The 21868-nt window shown below is 44.9% G+C and overlaps 5 protein-coding genes across 5 annotated transcripts; 2 read left to right on the forward strand and 3 right to left on the reverse strand.

The window, feature by feature from the left end:
- Positions 1-1390: 1390 nt before the first annotated feature.
- On the forward strand, positions 1391-2521 carry AGABI2DRAFT_202013 (hypothetical protein; the record flags this gene model as incomplete). Its single annotated transcript, XM_006459607.1, has 4 exons — positions 1391-1729; positions 1851-2075; positions 2129-2270; positions 2352-2521. The coding sequence occupies exons 1-4, from the start codon at positions 1400-1402 to the stop codon at positions 2519-2521; spliced, it is 867 nt and encodes a 288-aa protein (XP_006459670.1). The 5' UTR covers positions 1391-1399.
- A 472-nt stretch (positions 2522-2993) lies between these two features.
- Positions 2994-4052, reverse strand: AGABI2DRAFT_191562 (hypothetical protein). The gene is made up of 5 exons (XM_006459608.1): positions 4004-4052; positions 3702-3868; positions 3464-3647; positions 3136-3412; positions 2994-3074 (listed from the first exon to the last, which is right to left on the reverse strand). Exons 2-4 carry the CDS (start codon positions 3751-3753, stop codon positions 3205-3207), a joined length of 444 nt encoding a protein of 147 aa, XP_006459671.1. The 5' UTR covers positions 3754-3868; positions 4004-4052; the 3' UTR covers positions 2994-3074; positions 3136-3204.
- A 556-nt stretch (positions 4053-4608) lies between these two features.
- AGABI2DRAFT_191563 (hypothetical protein) lies at positions 4609-6618 on the reverse strand. The gene is made up of 10 exons (XM_006459609.1): positions 6491-6618; positions 6363-6416; positions 6151-6307; positions 5762-6093; positions 5621-5707; positions 5439-5568; positions 5202-5381; positions 5025-5138; positions 4941-4966; positions 4609-4879 (listed from the first exon to the last, which is right to left on the reverse strand). Exons 1-10 carry the CDS (start codon positions 6551-6553, stop codon positions 4766-4768), a joined length of 1257 nt encoding a protein of 418 aa, XP_006459672.1. The 5' UTR covers positions 6554-6618; the 3' UTR covers positions 4609-4765.
- Positions 6619-9363: 2745 nt separating this feature from the next.
- AGABI2DRAFT_191564 (hypothetical protein) lies at positions 9364-11158 on the reverse strand. The gene is made up of 7 exons (XM_006459610.1): positions 10971-11158; positions 10734-10914; positions 10639-10682; positions 10518-10585; positions 10362-10462; positions 9617-10310; positions 9364-9565 (listed from the first exon to the last, which is right to left on the reverse strand). The coding sequence occupies exons 1-7, from the start codon at positions 11038-11040 to the stop codon at positions 9554-9556; spliced, it is 1170 nt and encodes a 389-aa protein (XP_006459673.1). The 5' UTR covers positions 11041-11158; the 3' UTR covers positions 9364-9553.
- A 4513-nt stretch (positions 11159-15671) lies between these two features.
- Positions 15672-18146, forward strand: AGABI2DRAFT_184267 (hypothetical protein). The gene is made up of 11 exons (XM_006459611.1): positions 15672-15764; positions 15817-15916; positions 15972-16084; positions 16136-16273; positions 16357-16572; positions 16644-16777; positions 16842-17278; positions 17361-17620; positions 17679-17728; positions 17800-17905; positions 17965-18146. Exons 1-11 carry the CDS (start codon positions 15708-15710, stop codon positions 17980-17982), a joined length of 1629 nt encoding a protein of 542 aa, XP_006459674.1. The 5' UTR covers positions 15672-15707; the 3' UTR covers positions 17983-18146.
- Positions 18147-21868: the final 3722 nt, after the last annotated feature.

Raw genomic sequence — 21868 nt, forward strand, 5'->3', positions numbered from 1 at the left:
CTCAGTAGTGATGATCCCATGCGTACGCTTGAGCGAAATACTTCAATTTATCATGTATGACTCGAAGTGTCAGCAACAGATGAATGTAAACGTATGCTTCCGAGCCCTTTCAGATTCCCGACACAGGATATTTCCAGTGAGATCCCCGCTGTATTCGTGAGGCCTCCTTATTTCCAACGACCCATATTGATGATTTGAATCATCAAGTAGTACGTGACTACAACGGAAAGCTGCTCTCATTTGCGGATAGGCTCCTGAATCTTCAAACGCGTCCGAGTCAATCTTCTATTCCGATATGGACAGTAGCTAGTATGAGTTATTTCTACTTCCTGAGGAGAGAGTCAAACCTTGTATGATTGCTCCTCGCGAAGCACCCCGATATTACTTTAGCTTTGATTTGTGCAATCTATTGTGCACACAGGTTTTATTCCTTTTCGCAGGAACCACTGTCTCTGACTGAAGATGGACGACTATCATAACAAGTGTGTAGAATCGATAACTACTAATTAATCATACACGTTTATTTTGTTCCTCGCGCCTAATAAACCGGGGCTAGACCGGATATGATCTCTGCCTTAGTGTTGATTTTCCCACAGACCGACCGACACAATGGATCCCGTATGTACATTGGCGAAGTAACCTGCGCCCGCCTCGTCTTCATGCATGAGATCTAATCAGTCCAGCCTACTTGGCATTTCTGAAACTGCGGCTTCGAACGATGATTGGCCGAGCACCAAGTTTCGATGCCGACATGACCGTTTGACCTTTTAACCCAGTGGAAGATCCTTCTCATTAAGTCTTTTACTACCTTGTTTTGCACGTCGATTGATGTTCTGTAATGTAGATCAATGATGTATGATTCGGCTTGAGGTCTGGAGCCTATGCAATGAGATCGTTTTACTCATTCAAAACTCCGCGCATTGTTCTCGGGGCCGTAACAGGCCGGCAAATGGAGGATTTTCCACAGGGTATTTTTGAATAGAATAATCAGGTAACGAAGCTGAGGGCACTTGCCTTCCGAGTTGACAAATAAAGCAACCGGATCTTAATCATCCTTTTGTTGTCCAACTTGCGGGGTTCTAACATATGTTTTCCAAGCCTTACGGCAAGTTGTCCAATATTGGTAGAGTGAAATAGCAACAAGATCTCGATACTTCAATAAAAGGTATCGTGTGTTACAGCTCAATATACTTATATGCTGGGCCCAGACGACTCCAATTGTCAGGAGGATGAAAAAGTGGTGGACAATGGACATTTTGTTGTAGACCGGTGTATTGTCAGGTTTGCTAATTTTGGATTTCTCGGCGATAACTGTCAACCGGTGTGGTAAGCAGCTAGCGGCCCGTGACATACTTCTCTTCACAGCACATTGTTCTTTCCGTCTCGCCCCATTTGCCTCATGTCCTCAACTGTAGATCTCCTCATCTTGGGGGCAGGTTGGACTTCCAAATTTCTGATACAGCTATGCCAAGAAAACGGACTTCGATGTGCAGCAACTACACGCACTGGAAAAGAAGGCACAGTTCAATTCGACTTTGACCCCGACTCGCATGACAGCAAACCGTATGAGGTGCTTCCGGATGCGCGGACTGTCCTTGTGACGTTTCCGATAAAAAACGCTGGAGCATCACAACGGCTTGTGAGAAACTATCAATCTTCGCGGACTGTGAACAAAAACACAGACCTGCAGGTTCGCTTTATTCAATTAGGTGCAACAAATATCTGGGATGTATGTTATAATTAGATTGCTAAAAAATTTTGGTTGCTGATCTACTGGATTTCGGGGGCGCGCCATTTTAATCTGGATCTTTTGTCGATTGGGTTGACAACCTTGTGTTCGACGTCATTAGCGAACAATGAATGCTGAAGGTGCACTACAAATCCAAGGGCCCTGGTGTGACCGACATACTCCTCACAACAACACACTCCGTGCGACTTGCGAAGATGAATTACTCGCTCTATCTCCTCACCCGCCCACCACAGTCCTGAATCTCGCCGGATTATGGGGAGATCAACGATCACCTCGTAGATGGGTCCCAAGAGTCGCACCTACAAAAGATGCACTGAAAAACAAAGTAGGAACAATAAATTTATTACTCATAGATATTGTTATTTACTCGATCGTTAGGGAAGTCTACACTTGATCCATGGTATCGATGTTGCCCGCGCCATCCTCGCCGTCCACGGTAATTTTTTGCGAGCGCAAGGAAAGCGTTGGATTCTAAGCGATAACCGTGTCTATGACTGGTGGGACCTAGCGTACGCATGGGGTTCACCTGAGTCGCCTGGAATGGTCCCTCGCGACCCTTTGAAAGACCATTGCTCGGCAACTTCCCTTGCGTTAGACAAAGGCCGCGACTCTTCAGGAGATAATCCTCCAGATTGGGTAAAAGAATTAATGGAGGAACAAGGGATACGTGCGCTCCCCAGGGACGTCGAAACATTGGGTCGCGCCTTGGATTCTAGAGATTTCTGGAAGACATTCAAAATCAATCCCGTAAAGGCACTTCTAGAATATTGATAGACCTGCAAAGATGTAAAATAGGATCGACGTAATGCCCAATCTGGCGGGGTTTTGTTTTTTTTTTCCTTTTGCTTGTTTTTTTCTTGTTGTTTGACTGCAGCGGTTTGGAAATTAGGTTCGCCGAGTTGTATATTATTTGTCTCGCCTCTAAAGTTCATTGTAGTACTGGAATGTAATACCTTATCGTTAGATTATTATACGTACCTTGACATGTCGAACGACACTACGAACTCATCATCTAAACAATTCAACATTGCCCATGAGATACTCTGAATCCGAGAACCGGATTCATCGACCATCCGCATCATCGGTGGAAAACCCTGACAGAGCGACATTGGAGGCCCGCCGGCTCATGATTATGGCGCAATTACGTCTGTTGAACCTTCCCCGCATCGGAGGACGAGAATAAGTCCAGGGCGTCTGCCTGTCAGTTTGATATTATTCAAGCATCATGAGTTGAAGAGGACAAGATCAACGGCAGGGACTTTGAGCTCTTATTTCTGAAAATATAGGGACTAATAGCAAGACCCCTCGTCATCCCGCCACAAGCCTATAATATTGGATATAGGGACGTTGAACAGTGACATGTAAAAAGGGAAGTGAAAGGGTACCATGGTTGGGAAGTATGTGCATACTACATACTCGTGGAAATTAATCAAATGGACTGGCGCATACAACATTTACTCCCTAGGTCCGCCCCGACCAACACCAGCATACTGTGTCTTCTGGCTGAAACCTTCAGGGGCACCCTCCTTCTTACGGTAGTCATCCCGGTCACCACGAGGTGGGCGGTAGGCACCCTCACCTCCAGAACGGATGCCTGCTGGGCGAGTTGGGCGAGCCGCCTTTTTGTAAGTGGCGGGAACAATTTCTGCCGGTAGGTGAAGCCTTTCAATGAATGAGGACCATGATCGTCGCATAATTTCGTTAGTCACGCACCATTCACGGAGGTATTCGACACCTTCAGGAGTCAATACATAATAGTACCATTGCCATGAGAATTGCATCTTGACCAGACCCCTGGAGGTAAGGCTTTGCAGGGCCTTGATCACCTCAAGGTTAGGAACATCGAGATCTTCGTGTTTGGGCGCGTTGAAATCTTTCTTTGCTACAAGGACACCCTCTGTGACAGACTTGAATTAACGAAAAGAGCGGCATTTCGTTTAAGGAAACGCACCCTTGAAAAGGTTTTCGTAGATGATGCGCCTGTTCTGTTTTGAGATCAGCATATTGGGCAAGCGGTTTTATCGGTTCAAGGCTGTTGGATTGCGATCTGTATTCAATGATTCGAGGATCCAAAGGCTGGACATACTGCGATAAATTGAGTCGCACGAAAGTTCCGAACTGATAATTTCATGGTCAGTACTTGATTGTCATCACAAGATCCAAGGACCAATCCAGCCCATTCCCGCCGCCTGAACAACACAAAATGCGGTATTCTGGCATGAATTGGTCCTAGGAAGAGATTGGACTACTCACTGGGCGGATTTTGGGGAGTGTCTTGCAAGAGTCTTGACGTCGACGAGCACGGCCATCACCCCCCAGCCAATGTTATTGCCATATTTGTCTGTGATTGCCAATGGCATCAGATACAAACATATCATTAGTCCACGAGCCGAAGCAAGATTAGAATGGAAGCGATAAGCCCCTCTAATCCCAATGCAGCGCTTCCAATAACTTGTGGGAGTCCTCGGACTGACAACTGTAGCCTGCTCGCTTGAAGTTGCTATTCTTTACCATCACAATGCACTCAATGGAACTCGAAGAGTCAACCTGCGAGTGACCCCTAACAGCTGTTCACTTCGCTTATGTTAGGCTAAAGTACTGTCTAGAATTATCTATCCACTAATGTTCCATCACATGAGTACATAGGATTCTAGTTCCAGCTAAGCGCGGAATGATTAATAGATATACATCCATTCTTGACCCACAGTCTTCTTCTGATGATTGCTCGGTCAAAACTTCTTTGACACCGGACATAATACTATACAACGGCCATCCTCGGATACACACCTAATTCTTAGGGTGGATGAGACTTTCTTGGCCTAAATCCGATAATGTAAAGTGCTTTCAGGTGGCGTTATCTCCTCTCAACCATTCGGTTTATATCAGTCAACACATCAGATGCTTAACAATGATCATAGACAATGACCACAAGTAGTAGGAATGCTATAGACATCTCCTGAAATTTGGTTTCCCTGTTAGGGAGTCCCTTGGTCAACTTCCTGCTCACACGGCCCTTCATGCGTTCATAAACCCTATCTCCAAGCGAACAAAGTTGTTGTAAAGTTCCTCGGATGTAATCATCGTATCGTCCGCATCCCTGTTCTCAGGCTGCAGGAATGCAGCCAAGGGCTATCATGTGGAAATCCGATGAATCAGTCAGAGTGGAGGAGCGCAACCAAAAATGACTTACATCGTGGAATTCAAGGAACACCGCGGCTGGAATAGATCTCGTCAATACACTGAATTAAGGGATATACAAATACAAATCACATACTTCCAGGACCGTAAGCATCACCGTGACCGCTGATTCCGGAACCTCCATGAATGAGCTTCCTTGCACCCTTCGCGGGATCGGCTAGATCATTTGTATAGAACATGAGACCACGTTCTAGATAAGATGCATTGATAAGATCAAAAGTGGGTCTGGAGCTTAAGCTACAATGTTCCTTACGGTTTGAGAAGAAATCAAGGGCTATACGCGTTTTTTCAGAGGCAAGCTGCACAGCCGAAGCGGCATTAAGAGGCGCCTGCGCTAAAATGGCATCCAATGAATTCCAGGTTTCCAAGTCAGAAAGCCGTATGTGTTTAGGTGTGGGGTATATGGCAGAGCTGTTGAGACGGAAATAGTCGTCTTACATAGAATCAGCACAGGTCTAACAGAGACATAGGGATAGATCTATGGGCGTACCATAGCCTCCTTCAGGGAAGTCTTTCCCGATCTCCTTCGATTTACGGAAATCATATACCGGTGCAGATGAAACAGGCGTATAGTCACCCGTAGGTAGAGAGAGTTTATCACGTTTCGCAATATCGTCCGCCTAGAAAATAAATGAGAAGCAGATTTTACAGTCTTTTCGATCAAGTACGAACCTCGATTCTTATTACATGATCCTTGATGGTGGCTATCTCGGTACCGAGACGATCACTTAAACTCGCATTCATATTGAAACCCCAATGCTATTAACTCTCGTATCAGCTTGCAGTCATGTACGATAGTATGTAGGACATCACCTGTGTCAGGTTGACAGGCGTAACGCCCGCCTTTCCATCGGCGAGTTTCGATCTATAAGCAATAACGACATGGCCGAGTTTCGTAATAGAGCTATGTCCAGACGTTGAAGGAACAAGGGCCATCAAAACCTCTGTTAAGAGTTCACCAGGATATCCTTGGTCGCCATCCGGAGAGATCAAACGGAACAAAGCAAACGTTTTGGCAGGAAGAGCATGGATACGTTCTATCTCAGTGTTCGAAAACAATAGGGGCTTTTCTTCTGTTCCAAGGACGGTCCACACAACTGAATCAAATCCCGTTGGTCCACCATGCAAAGATACTTGTGGGTTCTCTTTTATTCCATTAGCGTACAAAGATATTCTCCGATAAGATCGTCACAACAACATACCGTTAGCTTTTGCCTCAAATTCGCTTTGGATGCCGTTCCGATTAAGAATATGTTTCCCAACTGGAACTCGATTAGCATATCGCCCTACAATGCTGTTAGTATATTTCTGGGTGATATGGCCTTCGGGCTTCTCAGGGCCAATGACGATGTCGTTTTCCTAACACAGCCCTGAGGATAATCAATCAGAATACCATTGATCTATGGAGGCTCACACGTCCATTGTCCTGAACGAGCAATCTGTGAATGGTGAGGCCTCGAGGCAGGATCTAACGAAGATGATTAATTCATTGATCACGAAATAAATTGACTGCGCTGCTGTTGAGTGAAGCTTGATCCGTACCTCCAGTTTCAGAGAGGGGTTCTCTCCTGGCAATTGCAACAGCACGGGAACGTTATTGTCCATTGATCGCGATGAAGAGCGACTATGGTGATGAATGTACCTATTGGGTGTGGAAAGATTCAGTGAATCTACGTGGATGTAGTAACTAGCGATATGATCAAATCATACTGATCTGACGTCAGCGCCTAGACCCCGTCAGGTGGCAAAATACGGGCCGCAGCTCCTCCTGAATTCCCCCCTTCTGCTTCCATCCATTCAAAAAGCATGCATGCTTGCAGTGGTGCCCTTGGGAAGCCTTAGACGAAAGAAACTGATCGATATGATGAAGGTTAAGCTTTAGAATCAGCAATAGCACGAAGAATAGCTTCGGACACTGATCACACCTTAAAATGACAGGATGACTGCGATGGACTATTCTAAAGAACCCGTGCTGTGTGTTCAATGTTGTCATCGCCGACTCGGATGATATCGTCATAGACTACTTCTCGATGCCGTTACCAAGGATGTTCTGACCATGTCAGTGAGTTTGTCGACTTCAGGCCTCTAGCACGTGCACTCTCCGCAGCGGGTCTCTGTACACCACAAAGTGATATGTTGCAGGGACTTTCATCAATGTAAGTCGTCATATTATCAAAGCACAAAGAATGAGTGAGCGCTTATCATCCGTTCCACAAGGTTTGCTTCACAAAACAACAGTTTACTTTGTATTTCAAACTCATGATTGGTACCGGTTTTTCCGCCTTTAAATATTCGCGAGCGTCAAAAGATCTTATAACACAAGTACGTGAACCCCCGCTAATCAACCGTCATTATGCCCGAAGTTCTCCTTCAACATATCTTGGCTCTCCTGCTCCCCCACGAACTCCACACATCGTTCTTAGAAGCGTCCATTATGAAGTGGGTTGAGGTTAACATTCAGTTTTATATTACTAAATATGTAATATTTGCGATTTTTCCGGATTATCATCGGTAACTTCTTCTTTTTATACTTATTAACACAATAGGTAAAAACTACATATACACTTTTTGATGATCGATTGTCGCGTTAACCAAATGTCAAATTCAAAGTCTAATCCTAAATCCCCTCCGAGGGACGTCCCTACATAGTACTTACCTGTTATAATTGTTATTCCTTTCACACACAGAAAAAACAATGGACTCTCAGTTGTGCCTCACGACGATGAGTATCACACGTGTATTCTTATTACAAAGGAACTAACAAGGGAGCATGAACGTTGTTGTATCGAACCGTGAGAGGACCCTCGGGAAAAAAAGACCATGGCCAAAGGTCGAACGTTCAAACATATCTACTCCAATATTCTAGATTTACGAGTTCCGATCACCGATATTCAAATTCAAAGCTGATCCTGAAAACCATTCAAGAACAAAAAAAAACAAAGTTTTGCAGTTCATCCAAGATTGTAAACCTACTTCAATGTCACCAAGTCCAACTGTCACAATGTCAGTTTCTTTAACTTTTTCTACCGAGGCGTTGATCAAAACATCATGATCAGTTATAGTGATCCATGATGCATGACATCGCTTGACGCGAGGTAAGCCGAGAAAACTTAGATACGATGATGATGAAGTTTTTTTTATTCCCACGGAAATTAGAGCAACGAGGATTACACATGATTGTATCACACTTTTGTTATACCCGGACAAGACCGCGGTGCCGACACAACTTTTTATGAAGACGAGGCATTTTAAAAGTCCATGGATGTTTGATTGTTCCATTGTTAACTTGGATTTAATGATTTGTGATTTCAACAGCAAGAGTCGCTATGTTCGGGATTAAGAGGATTGAAAACCACGGAGATTTTAGATTTACTACTACAAGTTAACATATTATTACCGCGGAAGACGCTGTGCATTGTGCATTGCTACAACAGACTCGCCACATCAAAAGATGGAGAGTCAAGTCATAAAGTAAGTAATCTCTCATAAGGGTTTTACCTCTAAGGAGGTATACAGATAAAATGAACCCTACTATGCATCTAGACACCAAACATGATGATGGGGGGGAAGGATGCGTACCAAGGAGCGACTCCAGTTCCGTGGACCATTACCAAAAATATGTTCATACATCAAACACTTTGTCGTCATTTGTTGTGAAGGAAGACCTATTAGGAATTATGTCAATGCTTAACAATTCTCATGACATGTCCGAAAACCTTTCTTTTTTGGATTCCGAGCCCTCGGACTCTTATTGGTATAACAACTTAATACTGTATAAGGGTCCAATCCAAATCAAGTTCAAGATTAAAACCTACACACAAAATAAGCAAGAGGGGCCTTCAATGGGGCGGAGAGAAAGGGAAAAGGGAAAAGGGAAAAAAGGTTCTAGGCCGTAACTTACTGAAGTCATTTGTTGTCTAATAGTAAACAAAGAGAACCCTTTGTCTTTTTCTTTTTCAAAACCCTCAACCCCTAATAACAGAGGTTCGACTTCTCTCAACAAAAAAAAAACGTCATAAACCCGTTCTTATTTTTGGCCACACTACGCCATTTCCCATGGTAAGGGGACTTTATGACAAGCCAATCGGACCTAGATTACAACTAGGTATTGAATGATATCATACCATTCAGGGATGCATAAGGGGGGAAGGGGAGGAATCCTTGCGGAAGGAATTGTTCGGCGGACCACGACGTCCATGAGTTTTTGTTGGCGTCAGAACATAACAGTCAGACTCTAAGGGTCCAGTCACATCTTATGATCAATCATCATCACCACACCCCACCGAAGGGTCTTTTTTCTCAGTCAGCAACAACAATGAAGGCAAGAATGTCCATATTCTGATATTGGGAAAACGTGCGAATGGGAAAGGAATACATTGGGGGTAATCGAAATGCTACTATTGTTACATATAAATCGTGCATAAAATACTCAAAAAAAAAAAAAGAGAGAAAAGAGAATTTCTAAGAACATAAGTATACGTCTCATGCCATTTCGGAAAGGGAAAGCCGAATTTTAAAAAGGTAGGAGGGGGAGGGGGAACCATACAGATCTAATCTACATGCAATGCAATCATCATCATGGAACGAACAAAGGTCATCATAAGTCTAGAAAATGTACTATAGAATTATGAGACATGGTTGGTGGTATTAGAGAGAAAGATTACTCACAGCGAGCTCATTCTGCGAAGGCAGCTTGAAACCATTGTTGTATTTGGTGTCAAGAGGAGAGGTCGCGGCATCCCAACCTAATCCGATCAACGGATCTACATTGTTGGGAAGGTTCTCAAATACGGATAATTGGTTTGCGAGATCATTCGGATATACGGAGGGGTAGTGGGAAGAATAGTTTGAATAGAGTTCCTGAGCGCTCCCCGTGTAGACGAGGGGGGATTCGTTGCCTTGAAACGATTTGTTATACATCGACTCGTTTGGTAGCGCGGAAGGGTCGGAATAGACCAATTGGGGAGACTCCGTGAGACCACCAAGGGTTTGATTGACTGAAATGTCAATCCCTTGATACGAGGCATCGGTGGTGGTAGGAGAGGCAGGGAGAGATGAACCATTGTCGCTCAGCAGACTAGACATGTCGACTGGGGAGCTGAACATGGAGCAGTCATCGGAGCCGGTGGGTGATGATGACGACCACGATACTGAATCGTATTCGTAACTGATAGAGTTCTCCGAGAGGAAAGGAGATTGCATCAGCCGAGGCAGTGGTGAGGACGGGGTGGCGGGAGATGCGCTTGATGAAGAGGAGGTGCTCTCCGTTCTTCTCTCTGAAGAATAGCGGGCATTCTCTGGTGATTTCCTCCTGGGACGTGCACGGGAGGGATCGGCATTGAACCGGGTGATACTGTTGTATCTGCGATAGATGAGGATATGGCCCATGATCGAGCAAGGCAGGGAACATTACCTGTTCTTTGCGGACAGTCCTGTTCGTCCAGGGAAGTATGTTTTGACAATCTTTGTCCAGACTTTTCCATGTTCATTGACAGCTCGAAGGAGTAGCTCATCCTGTAGTCGATCGTGAGTGAATGGACTAGAGGGAAGAAGAAGAAGAAGAGCTTACAGCTTCAGGAGTCCATGTTGTCCTATCGATAGCAGGATTGAGGGTATCTGTCCAGCGCTTGGCGCATTCTTCGAGAGAAGATTAGCAACAGATGAGGAGACGATGGGAAAAGGCAACCTACGATCACTGTTCCTTGTTTGCACGACAGAGGCAACAAGAGACCATCTGTTGTCGGAGGTTAGGAACTGAGATCTTATCAGGTGACGTCGTGCATACCTTGTTCCATATCGTTCGATTCCCTTGACAAGACGTTCGTCTTCCTCTGGAGCCCAGCCACCTTTGACGACATCAGAGGCCATCTTGGCAAACCAGCGCTTGCGGCAGTCTTTGTTGGTTCTGTTTGGGACATGTTTGGCAATGGCATGCCACTTGGAGGGGTTTGGGTTCTCGGGATCCTCTGTTATGAATGTGTGTGAGGGATGAATGGGGTGGCGAGTAAGGCAAGATACAGACCCTTGGCGACAGCTTCCCGGAGGAGCTGGTCTTCCTTGGCAGTCCAGGATCGGCGTTCTCTGCAGAGCATGGTTGGGATGATGAGAGTGAGTGGTGGGGTGGTGTTGGGCAGAAGACCTGGAGGAGGTTTTAAGCAATCGAGGGATGTAGACAGCCGGTTTTATTCCTGGAGGGACCATGGCTGGTTGCCGGGATTGGTAGGTGGGCCCTGAATTGGCTTTCTCACAGATCGGGATCAGCCTCGGCGATTCGAGATGAGATCTGGAAAGTGAGATCGCAATGCTTATGTATGTTCCGATGGACAATGCCGTTCAGTCCCAAAGGAGCAGCGTCATCTGTGGGCAACCACATCCTCATCCCCCCTTTTCCGCGCAATTTCTCAATTTCCGTTTTTCCCCCTGATTTCCATATCCATCCTCGGCACCCAGAATTAGGAAACTCTCCCCAAATGGCGTGTGGCGGCATTAATTCGCTTACTGTATCAGTAACACATGATGCCCAGACACAAGGCATACATCCTGACAAGCGTGTATCGCCCATTCGCTCGCTCGCTTGTCGACTTGATAGTCGAAACCTTAGCCTATCCCATTATCCATTTCAAACTCAAACTCAACCGCTCGCCTACGACGCTTGTACCAGCACAATTGCGCAGTCATGCCATTTTTGTTTTTTTTAATTATTTTTTATTTTATTTCATTCGCTTCGTGCCCCTCGGAATGAGCGTTTGATGGGCTGTACTCAATGCGTTTCTAACGCCTTGTCAAAGAAGGTGAAGCTTCTACCTGTAACACTCGTTTCATTTCATTGTAAAGTTCCAAACAATAATGCAAATGCCATACGCCACGGCCACCTTGTCGCAACCGGTGGAGGAGGGGGAAACCATGAACAAGGGGGAGGCAGATCATACAAGCACAGCCACGTAGCATTCACGCATGGTGACATCCGTATGACTGCGTGATGCTGACATACCCTTTCCACCCATCCGTGAGGTTTTGTCCTCGTGGGATGGCCGTTAACGTGAACTCTAAGAAGAAGAAACCAATTATCTGGGATTTCGATTCCGCCGACGGCTTCCCTCTCCTGATAAGCGGTTGCTGCTAGTCGACTAAAAGACGGTTGCCCGAAAGATTGGTGTTTGGTTTCGATAGGCGGTGATGAGGCTCGCACGGATAATTTGATCAACCCAGTTGTCGAGCCGCTCTACCCTTTGCGGTAAATACTTCAGAAGTCATACGAGAGAACAATGTAGAAGACCCTTGTGCACGAATTGGAAGCGCGATATCGAGGCGGATGTATTACACAGTCTATTTTCTTTCCGCCACACTATCAGCGACTTCGGGAAGAGATTTCATTCGTATCTTCGAAGGTGTTTGTTTCGTTCCTGTCTTTCAATAGTATATTCGATTTTCCATTTTCTCGCCACGCAGACCGTATGATCATATGATTATTTTCCCCCCGACACAATTCGTCATAGACTTGAGCATATATCATATCATATAACGTCTGCTCAATTCTTGCCACTCAAAAGTGATGTAATGTTTATTTGGAATATAGCGACAAGTACGGGTGAACATTGAAATAATTGCTTAGTATTACATTACCCGAATCAACCTCTCTCTATAACAAGTTCAATGTTTCAGTCCCCGAACATATTTTCTCACAGTATCAAAGGTTACGCGAGTTGAAGAATTGAGATTCAAGAGTAGAGCAAGGAAAAAATAACAAACGTAAGATAAGCGATGTCACAATTGTAACTTGTTCTTGAAGTGTTTTGGTGTCTGTAATCTGTGCGTCTAGTTCCTAAGCGAAACGTTTTTTTGTTGCGCGACTGGCGCGGGATAATATCTTTCAATAAGTAATTTAGCGCGTTCGGTAAACCGTTCGATCTTTCTTTCGTTTAACAAGTGGTGTTTGGCGACCGATGACCGAGCTTTCAATAAACATTTTCCCTTCGTCTTCGCATGATCTTCACATCCTATGTATGGAATGTCAAGTCTCTCTGAACGATGAGGACGGAGTGTAAGTTCTCGATTGATCGGAGGTTATGTTTCTATTGATCGATGTCTCCCACGGTTGAATCGTTTTGATCCCAGTCCTTAGCAGCAAGTAGCAAGTCAACGGTCTACCATCGTTCCCTTTTAAACTCACTTATGTCACTTCCCTTCGTAAATGTAATAAAAAATGTCGACATGTTTTTTTCTCAACACGTGTTCTAACATTATGCAAGACATATAAAAAAAAAGTCCGCTCAGTACGGGAACTTTATGTAGTTGAAGAAGAAAAACTATACGCGAAATTGCAAGGGGCAACAACTAAGAAGCAGTTCCATTTCCTTGGCTCCTTTCCAGTCAACACTTTCGGCTATCGAAAAAAAAAAGCCCCTTGCAGTGCAAACGAAGAAACACCACAACCGAAAAAACCCACCTAATCTCATTGATTGGTCCAAGAAGTTCGAATCAACAAACAGATGTTAGACAGTTCTTTCAAGCGAGTAATGGAAAAGAAGGGGTTTCATAATGAAATGTAGTACAATCTTAGGCCACTCATAAACTGTGGCTCCCTTCCCTTCCGCCACACACGAAAGAGGCGTGGGCAGGATCCGGTGAGTAAGTAAAACGGCATTTTATCCTCGTGATTTCCTTAATTCTCATTAGTGCCTGCACATCTATATTCCGTGCCTTTAAAAAAACAAAACAAAAATCGCCTAGACTTAAAGAAGGCATCATGCAAACTTAAAGATGCAGTGAGGGATGGTTCGTACCCTGAGTATTCGGTTAATTTAAATGATTGCAATCATGTAATTCCCGGACATGCAATTAACAATATCTCCGTTTTGCCGAGACCTTGGGAATTTGGGGCGGGGGAGGACAGAGGAAATAGGTCGAGATGTTGGGGTTCAGCGTGTGTGTGTTAAAGTTTTATTTGGACTCACTTCCGGGACATAAGCGCTAATACGCGTGTGTGTATTGACATGAAACTTCGTTGATCGTTATACTGGAGAGGGACATAAGGGTTTTCTTGTCGAAAGTTGCCGAATATCGCTTCAGAGGAAAGCAATGCATCCATATGGTACAAGTTCTAATTTTTCACCGTCCTTCTGATGGTGTTTGGTGTTTGTTCGCAATGTTAAGCGAAAAGGAAGGTTCTTTTTGATGTGTCGTGGCTTCCGGTACTCGTCGGATAGCTCAAACAGGGTTGGTGGGAAGTTGACTGTAGTAATATCGCTTAAGCGATTCATCGTCGTCGGTCTTTGGACGTAGCAAACATGTCTTGAAGTCATGTCCACTCTGGACGGCGGAAAGTCGAAAAACTTGCGAAAAAGGCCAGTTGAAACTATGACGCACATTATAGGTACCAAATCATTGAAGCCCTTGCTGTCCCCATGAGCAAGTCATCATCCTAACAAGAGGGTATCTTTTAGTTGCCGTAACAGTTATGGCTCCACAAATGAAGTGGTTAGCCGGACATAAGACTAAAAGAGGTTTCTGCATAACCATAATAGTTGCTAAAAAATTAGGCACATGTGAGATCTAACCTTCAAATAGCACCCGGGCTGTATGTTTGTAACCAAATCAGACGTGTTTGGGCAGAAGAGACTCCTCCGGGTAATAGTAATATTGCCATGACTCCAGATATAGTCACTTCATAGAACTGAGATCCCAACCCAGTTTAAGAATTTTCGTGATAGTCGAGATTAACCGACGCGAGGGACATCTGATCCTCGATGTTCGAGGGTAGAATGTATATGTTTATGTAAACCTGTTTGATGGGATTAGTGACTGGATGGGAAACGATTGGGGGAGATCGACTGCCGCTATCAGCGGAAGCGCTTGCGAGCGGCATGCCTCGCGAATACTGGGCGGGCTTCGAAAGAGATTCGGTTAGTAGAGCTCATGTGATAGAAACTTACATGAGAATCGTGTGAAACGAGAATGAAGCAAAGTTAGCTTGGCTTTGTATCGGAAATGAGGATTGGTGGTCGGAGGCGATAGGAGAACTTCCCATGCAGTAGAACATTCCGGTAGAGAAATCATTTTCTGTTCTTTTCTTGGATGCAAAGCCTGGCGCACTTAATTTGAGTGGAAACGTCTCCGAGAACTGCCATTGGATAGTCACGCGACGAATTCCAGGAGCGTGATGTAGATAGTGTTCCATTACTTGCGCATCGAGGGAACGTCCGGTTTTGCCCAATGGGAGACGCGTGAATAAGTGAAAGATGGCGTGAGTCCATGTGGAAGATACCGTCGTCATAAGAGAAGTTTCAAGGGATAAGTGCTCTGAGGCATCTTCAGAACAGATGTCGACGTGAGATGACGGTATGTGTTGAAGAAGGCTACCCTGTAAATCATTGCAGCTTATGGCATCGAGACAAGTAGAACATAGAGGTGATGGCGACGGGGCGGCGTAGTCAATATTAGCACTGAGGTCATAGATTGCGACGTCATAGTAGAGCAGAACATCAAACCGCTGAGAACGGAAATAGTAAATCAAAGGGATCCGTCCCCCGCCCAGGCAATGGCGTCATACTATTCCCAGTAAGGTTGACACCCGCCACCAAAAGAAGTAGATCCCGCCATTCGAAGGACGAGAGCAGCATATGACGACGGAGAACGGGGTTTCTGCGGAGTGAGAGTCCGCCGCAGAACAAACATAGCAAACATATCACAACCATATGGGCACGTGATGTCAAAACTGATTCGCCTTTTGCAAGTTTCCGGATTCGAGGTAAGTAGCAAGATGGCTGAAATCCACGACCAGTTCGAGACAATTCTCATCCTCGACTTCGGATCTCAGGTGCGCAGGATATCCGTCTCGGAAGTGTCAATTCTCCAGTGACGATCAACAGTACAGTCATTTGATCACCCGCAGGTGTAGAGAACATCATGTCTATGCTGAACTCCTGCCGTGCACGACCAAACTCTCGGAGGTTAATTTCAAACCTAAAGGTCCCTTCCACTTGTGATCTCCCTCGTATCCCAGCAGGTACTGACTGCGGCCCAGGGATTATTCTTTCAGGGTCACCCTATTCGGTCTATGATAAGGATGCACCTCATGTCGACCCCGCCGTTTTCGAGGCGGGCGTCCCCATTCTAGGCATCTGCTACGGCCTGCAGGTACACATGCTTCGCAGTCCTTGACATCCATTAACCTTTAATGATGATCAGGAAATGGCATGGAATATGGGCGGCACTGTCACGAAATGCGACCACAGGGAATATGGTTTTGCTGAGATCGAAATAAGCAAAATCGGCGGAGAAGCAGCTGCTGACACTTTGTTCAAGGGACTTGGGAACCAAATGCAGGTACGTCATTGGACCCTGGCTCGCAGAGAACACAGTGACTTGGCGCTCACATGCTGGGGTTTTGTCGTTCTTTTCTTGATCAGGTTTGGATGTCCCATGGCGATCAGCTGTCTGCGTTACCAAAAGATTTCCACGTTATCGGACATACTAATTCCGCGCCCTATGCCGCTATCGCTCACAATTCCAAACCCTGTTACGGCATCCAATTCCATCCAGAGGTCACGCACTCTCCTCGAGGAAAGGAGGTCATCAGTCGTTTCATTCTCGACATCTGCAAATGTCGACCAAATTGGACTATGGCATGTGCTTTTTTTTTCGCTCCCGCTGGTACGGACATTGATTGTGGACTACGTCATGATTTGATCTATAGGAAGAGTTTATTGGAAAAGAGATTGCGCGAATTAGAGATATTTGCGGTCCAAAAGGCAGGGTCATTGGAGCTGTCAGTGGTGGGGTTGATAGTACCGTCGCCGCAAAGTTGATGCATGAAGCCATAGGTGACCGGTACGTCATAGGGTGCAATGACCTCCCAGGAGGGACCATACTCATATATGGATTCCCCATACAGGTTCCATGCCATCATGGTTGACAATGGCGTTTTGCGAATGAATGAAGCCGAACAAGTGCACGAAATGCTACAAAAAAACCTCGGTGTTAACTTAACCATCGTCGACGCATCAGAGCTTTTCCTTTCCCGTTTAGAGGGCGTTGAAGATCCAGAAAGAAAGCGAAAGATAATTGGAAATACGTTCATCAATGTGTTTGAAGAGCAAGCTACTTTAATTGAGTCGGCCGCGGAGAACGAAGAAAAACAAGGGGATGGAAGTGAGGACTCCAAGAAAGGCCATGTGGAGTGGTTACTTCAGGGTACACTCTATCCAGATGTCATTGAAAGCATCAGCTTCAAGGGACCCAGTGCCACAATCAAAACACATCACAATGTCGGTGGACTTTTGAAGGACATGAAACTAAAATTGATCGAACCACTTCGGGAGTTATTCAAAGGTAAGTCGAACAAAATATTTTGAATACCAATCTCCAGAAATTGGTTCCAAAGAGCCAAAATTGACCTTTTTTAATGTTTTAGATGAAGTACGCGCTTTAGGGCGACTCCTTTCAATACCAGCCACGCTAGTACAAAGACACCCATTCCCTGGACCTGGGCTCGCCATTCGTATTCTGGGTGCCGTCACGCGTGAACAGGTTAAAATTCTTCAACAAGCGGATAAAATATATATTGAGGAAATCCGGAAAGCTGGACTTTACAATGATATATCTCAAGCTTTTGCGGTTTTGTTACCAGTAAGAGCTGTGGGCGTTATGGGCGATCAAAGAACTTATGAGCAGGTGGGTGATTCTTCTAGCCACCCGAGGAGTATAATGTATACCCTTTTCCCTTTCTTAGGTTATTGCCCTACGTGCTGTTCAATCTGAAGACTTCATGACCGCCGATTGGTGAGGCATTTATTTTTCATGACCAGGGTCCCTTGGTGGACCTTCACCGACCCTGATTGTCTCTTTTCTAGGTACGTTTTCCCCCCTGAAATCCTCAAGCGTATTTCTTCGCGCATAACCAACGAAGTGGCGGGTATAAACCGGGTGACCTATGATATTTCATCAAAACCTCCCGCGGTGAGGGATCCCTTTTTCTTTGTACATCAAATATTGATGGGCTCATGCGCTTCCATCAGACTGTAGAATGGCTTTAGGACGGTGATTGAAGTATCCGGACAACTCGCAGGAAGCGATGTTGATATGGGGGTGTGGTGAGATGAAACCGAAACGGTTTTTGATGTGTGACGAAAGTGACCAGCGAAGTTGCCAATTTTGTCTAGATTAGGCATTTAGAGGAGATAAGAGACTAATTGTTACGAATTGAAGGGACGTCTTTATGATCTACGTTTGCTTACGAGAACGGAATGTGTCGCTAGCTCCAAGTCATCTGAACATCATGGTCTTTCTTGTCAAAGAGAAAGCGAAAGGAATACAGGGGAGGATTTGGGGCCTTTGTCATCAGAATTTCGATTAGATGGACCCTTTCGGGCTTCTATGGAGTATCGCATCGCCCGAGGAAAAGTTGTTACTGATCTGACATCACGAGCTCACTTCAGTTGCCTTTTAGATCGTTATTAGGGATAGCCGTGTGCCTACTTGGCCTTTTTGGAGTCCAGTCTTTTGTCCCCCTTTGTAAATGCTTTTGGGCTAGGGACGATCAGTTCTATGTTTTGGTTCCTTTAAATCATCAGGATTTTCGGACAATGGCGTATTCCCGATAAAGGGTGCGGTTGAAGGTGTCATTTTGATATAACGCATTGTCCCTTCAAAATCAGATTTGTGGCGAATCTTGAAAATCAAAATCCAGCTCCGCGCTGTTCATAAATCATTGATCTGATATGGATGGAGTGTTACTTTACTTGATGGATTAAGTAGTCATCCGAGGGTTTTGGCCACTTTCACAGGTGCATTCATAGTACCATATCTACCATACACATAGACTCCAATGTTTCAAGATTTCGTTCCGCGGCAATAGCAATACGCAACGATGGAATGTTCTCTTACTTACATTCAGGGTGCATTTCTTTGTATAAACGTAAATCATTTTCTCCCGAGGAATTGCAATGCGTTTGAGAAGTACTCACGTTACTTATTGGCATTCGAGAATACGTTCCAATTTTCGTGTTCGATACATTACTATATAAGTTTGTTGTACGTATATGGTGCGTTAACCCTTAAGCAAATCCATCTATCTCTATTTATCCAACTATGCCTTGAACCATTGATGTCCGTATCGCTCTCAAGGGTCACTATCCTCGTGGTAATCCTGATGGCTATGGAAACTATATCGTCATGTCTCTGCGGCGAAGACTCGTCCCTTGATATGAGCGCGGCTGAATGGGATATAATAAACCCATATCTGATGTATACCAATATATTAGAGTCATATACCACTGTACAATGGTGAGTGAAGGTTTACAGGGTACGACTGATGGCGGTCAAAGTCTTCACAGGAGGGGACTCGGCGGTTAAGGGGATCCAATTTTGACTGTCTATGTTCGCAATATGTCCAAGTTCACGATATTGTTGGCATTTGCTGTATTCGGGCATCTCACCTCAATAGGAAAGTATTAACAGGAAATGCCACAATGTATGGGTCAATGAAGCATATGAATTAGAGACTTGGATTTTCCCCTCACCTACTCCAGGCGACAGCCGCTGTCAGCAGCGATAAGGATACTCTAAGCGCCTTTCACGCCCAGGAAATTATTATATAGGTGCCTTTCATGCCCAGGAAATTGTTCCAAAAGTCATTTCCCACGTCGCAGTGACACATCCGGGGAGGTCGTTGCCTTACAATATCCTGTACATCTCTAAATGGTTGTTATAATTTCATTACTCCTTCGATGGATGTAGGAGCTAGGAATGAAGAAAAAATGGATACTTAGGCGACTAATTAGCGATGTGAATGTGTTACTATGGAGTAACGACCTTTATCCTTGAAACAACCGTAGACAGTAGATACGTTTCGCTTTGCTAACCGGGAATTGACTGGGAGCTTATTTATAGTTATTTTTTATCAGTCTAGGCCACCGCTGGGCCTGTCAAGATGTCAAAATTTAAGCCCAAGGACATATGATGAAGGATTGTTACCATGATGGACCTAATTATGACTTGAGACAGATATTCAATAACATTTGTTCTTGGGCTGTTGTCAGAGAATATATGTCTTTCCGTGTGTATGTGAAGATGTCAGAGTTGGGGTACTCTGTTACCAATTTGATTCAGATACCATATTTGGGTATGGTCGTCATAAACGACGAACCGACAAGTTCGAGAAATATTTGTTACAAGTAATAATAGTACGCGCGGTAGAGGGTAATTTCTTTGAATCATCGCTTCATAGCGTATCATTTTTTGGTAGTAATCATTTCGACAGATAGTCGCTTCAGAGTCGGTATGGCATCGGTTGAAGCTTAGGTTAGAGGTGTTTAGATGGATATTGTATGCATAACGCGTTATTCTTTACTTTTCTGATGAGTCTACTTAGGTCCTACCGATCGGGAGAATCTTATGCCTCTGGGACGAGTGGAAATTAAATCCACCCGAGTTTCAAATCAAGAGGGGAAAAGGCCCAGATATCTGGGTATTGCGACTGTATCCCATGAACGTTTGAAGGGGTGAATGATTAACAATCTCGACGTGCCAAAGAAGCCGACGAAAGGATTGGGGGCGTCCTGAGTTTATGGTCTCCGACAATGAATATCAATTGCAGATAATGCGGTGCTTTGATGGTTACATGTAGCGCTCAATATTAACAGGGATGGACGAGTCAAACACCATACTATGAACTAAAGGCTCGTAAAGGAGTGTTTTGAACAAGTTCGACGTCGTATATCGGCCGTGCTTAGCCTTCGGACTTAAATTCTGTGCCTACCTCTGGTAGTAATCGCCTCCCGTGTAAGATGTACCGCTTTTACAAGTTTCAAATCCCAACTTGGCATTTCAGTCGGAGGAAATGAGGACCGACACCGTCAATGACAAAATCCTAAGCTTAACGTTTCTGAGTGCATCGTAACGACGACGATGACGGACCCGCCACCGCTTTTCTCTCCTCTCCGCAGTCGGTGGAAATAAGTCAGATAACGACCGTTCGAAGTCTGGAGAAGTTGGAGTATCTAAAGTTTTAGTGGCTGGATCCGTTCATGTCGGACTTAACATCTTGTCCCTCACGAAAGGGCCATTGAGGGGTTCTTCCAATCAGTTCTTCCTACCATGATTACAATTGACTAATGATCGGATGGCTTGGGGACCGCCCAGGATTTACACATTGTCTGAATCATTGAGGCTCCTTAGAATTCAATACCGGTACGAATGTGCCGGTCTTAAGCAACCGTCGGGACCGTTCAGCGCGCAGCATTGTGGATTTAACTGGATTACCCATCAAGCTCACAACGCACGTGCTCACAATTTTCGCCGATCATTTCCAAAAACGAAAAGCTACAAAGTGCATGATCACTGGCATGATCATGATGATGAGAAAGTAAGACGCCTTTTCGCTGTTCCGGATCGGAACCTAGTTATACGTGCAAATCTTTGGGCGTTGTATATGGGGATTTCGGTGGAGACTTTTTTTTTGAAAAAGGGTTTAGCATGTTCATGGCTATGTGCACCAGTGGCTGGATTTGTACAACATAGAGGGTGTTGAAGGGTGGCATACCCGAGTATGCCTGTGAGTATATCGTACTCCTTATGTAGTATGATAAAAGATGTTGCGCGGCCTCGTCGTGAAGATGGTTGTTTGGTATTACTCCTAATTAACAGCTTTCCTTTGACACGCGCTTTAAGGTTGCACAGTAAATTCATTACCATAAGGTATCCTCAGGCATGCTGATGGTACTTCAAGAGCCGACAGGACGTTCAAGTGCTTTGGACTACGGGATGTTTTGAAAACATGCCGCCCACTTTCAACTTTACTAGCAGAAAAAAATCTAATTGGGAAGGCAGGTTCAACTAAAGAGAATCCCCTGAGCTCAACGTATACAATGAAAGTTACTAAGAAGCCCGCGAACCAGGAGGATCGATGGCTTCTCTTTCTTG

Source organism: Agaricus bisporus, assembly GCF_000300575.1.
Source record: "Agaricus bisporus var. bisporus H97 unplaced genomic scaffold AGABI2scaffold_3, whole genome shotgun sequence".
In the NCBI taxonomy this organism is placed as follows: domain Eukaryota; kingdom Fungi; phylum Basidiomycota; class Agaricomycetes; order Agaricales; family Agaricaceae; genus Agaricus; species Agaricus bisporus.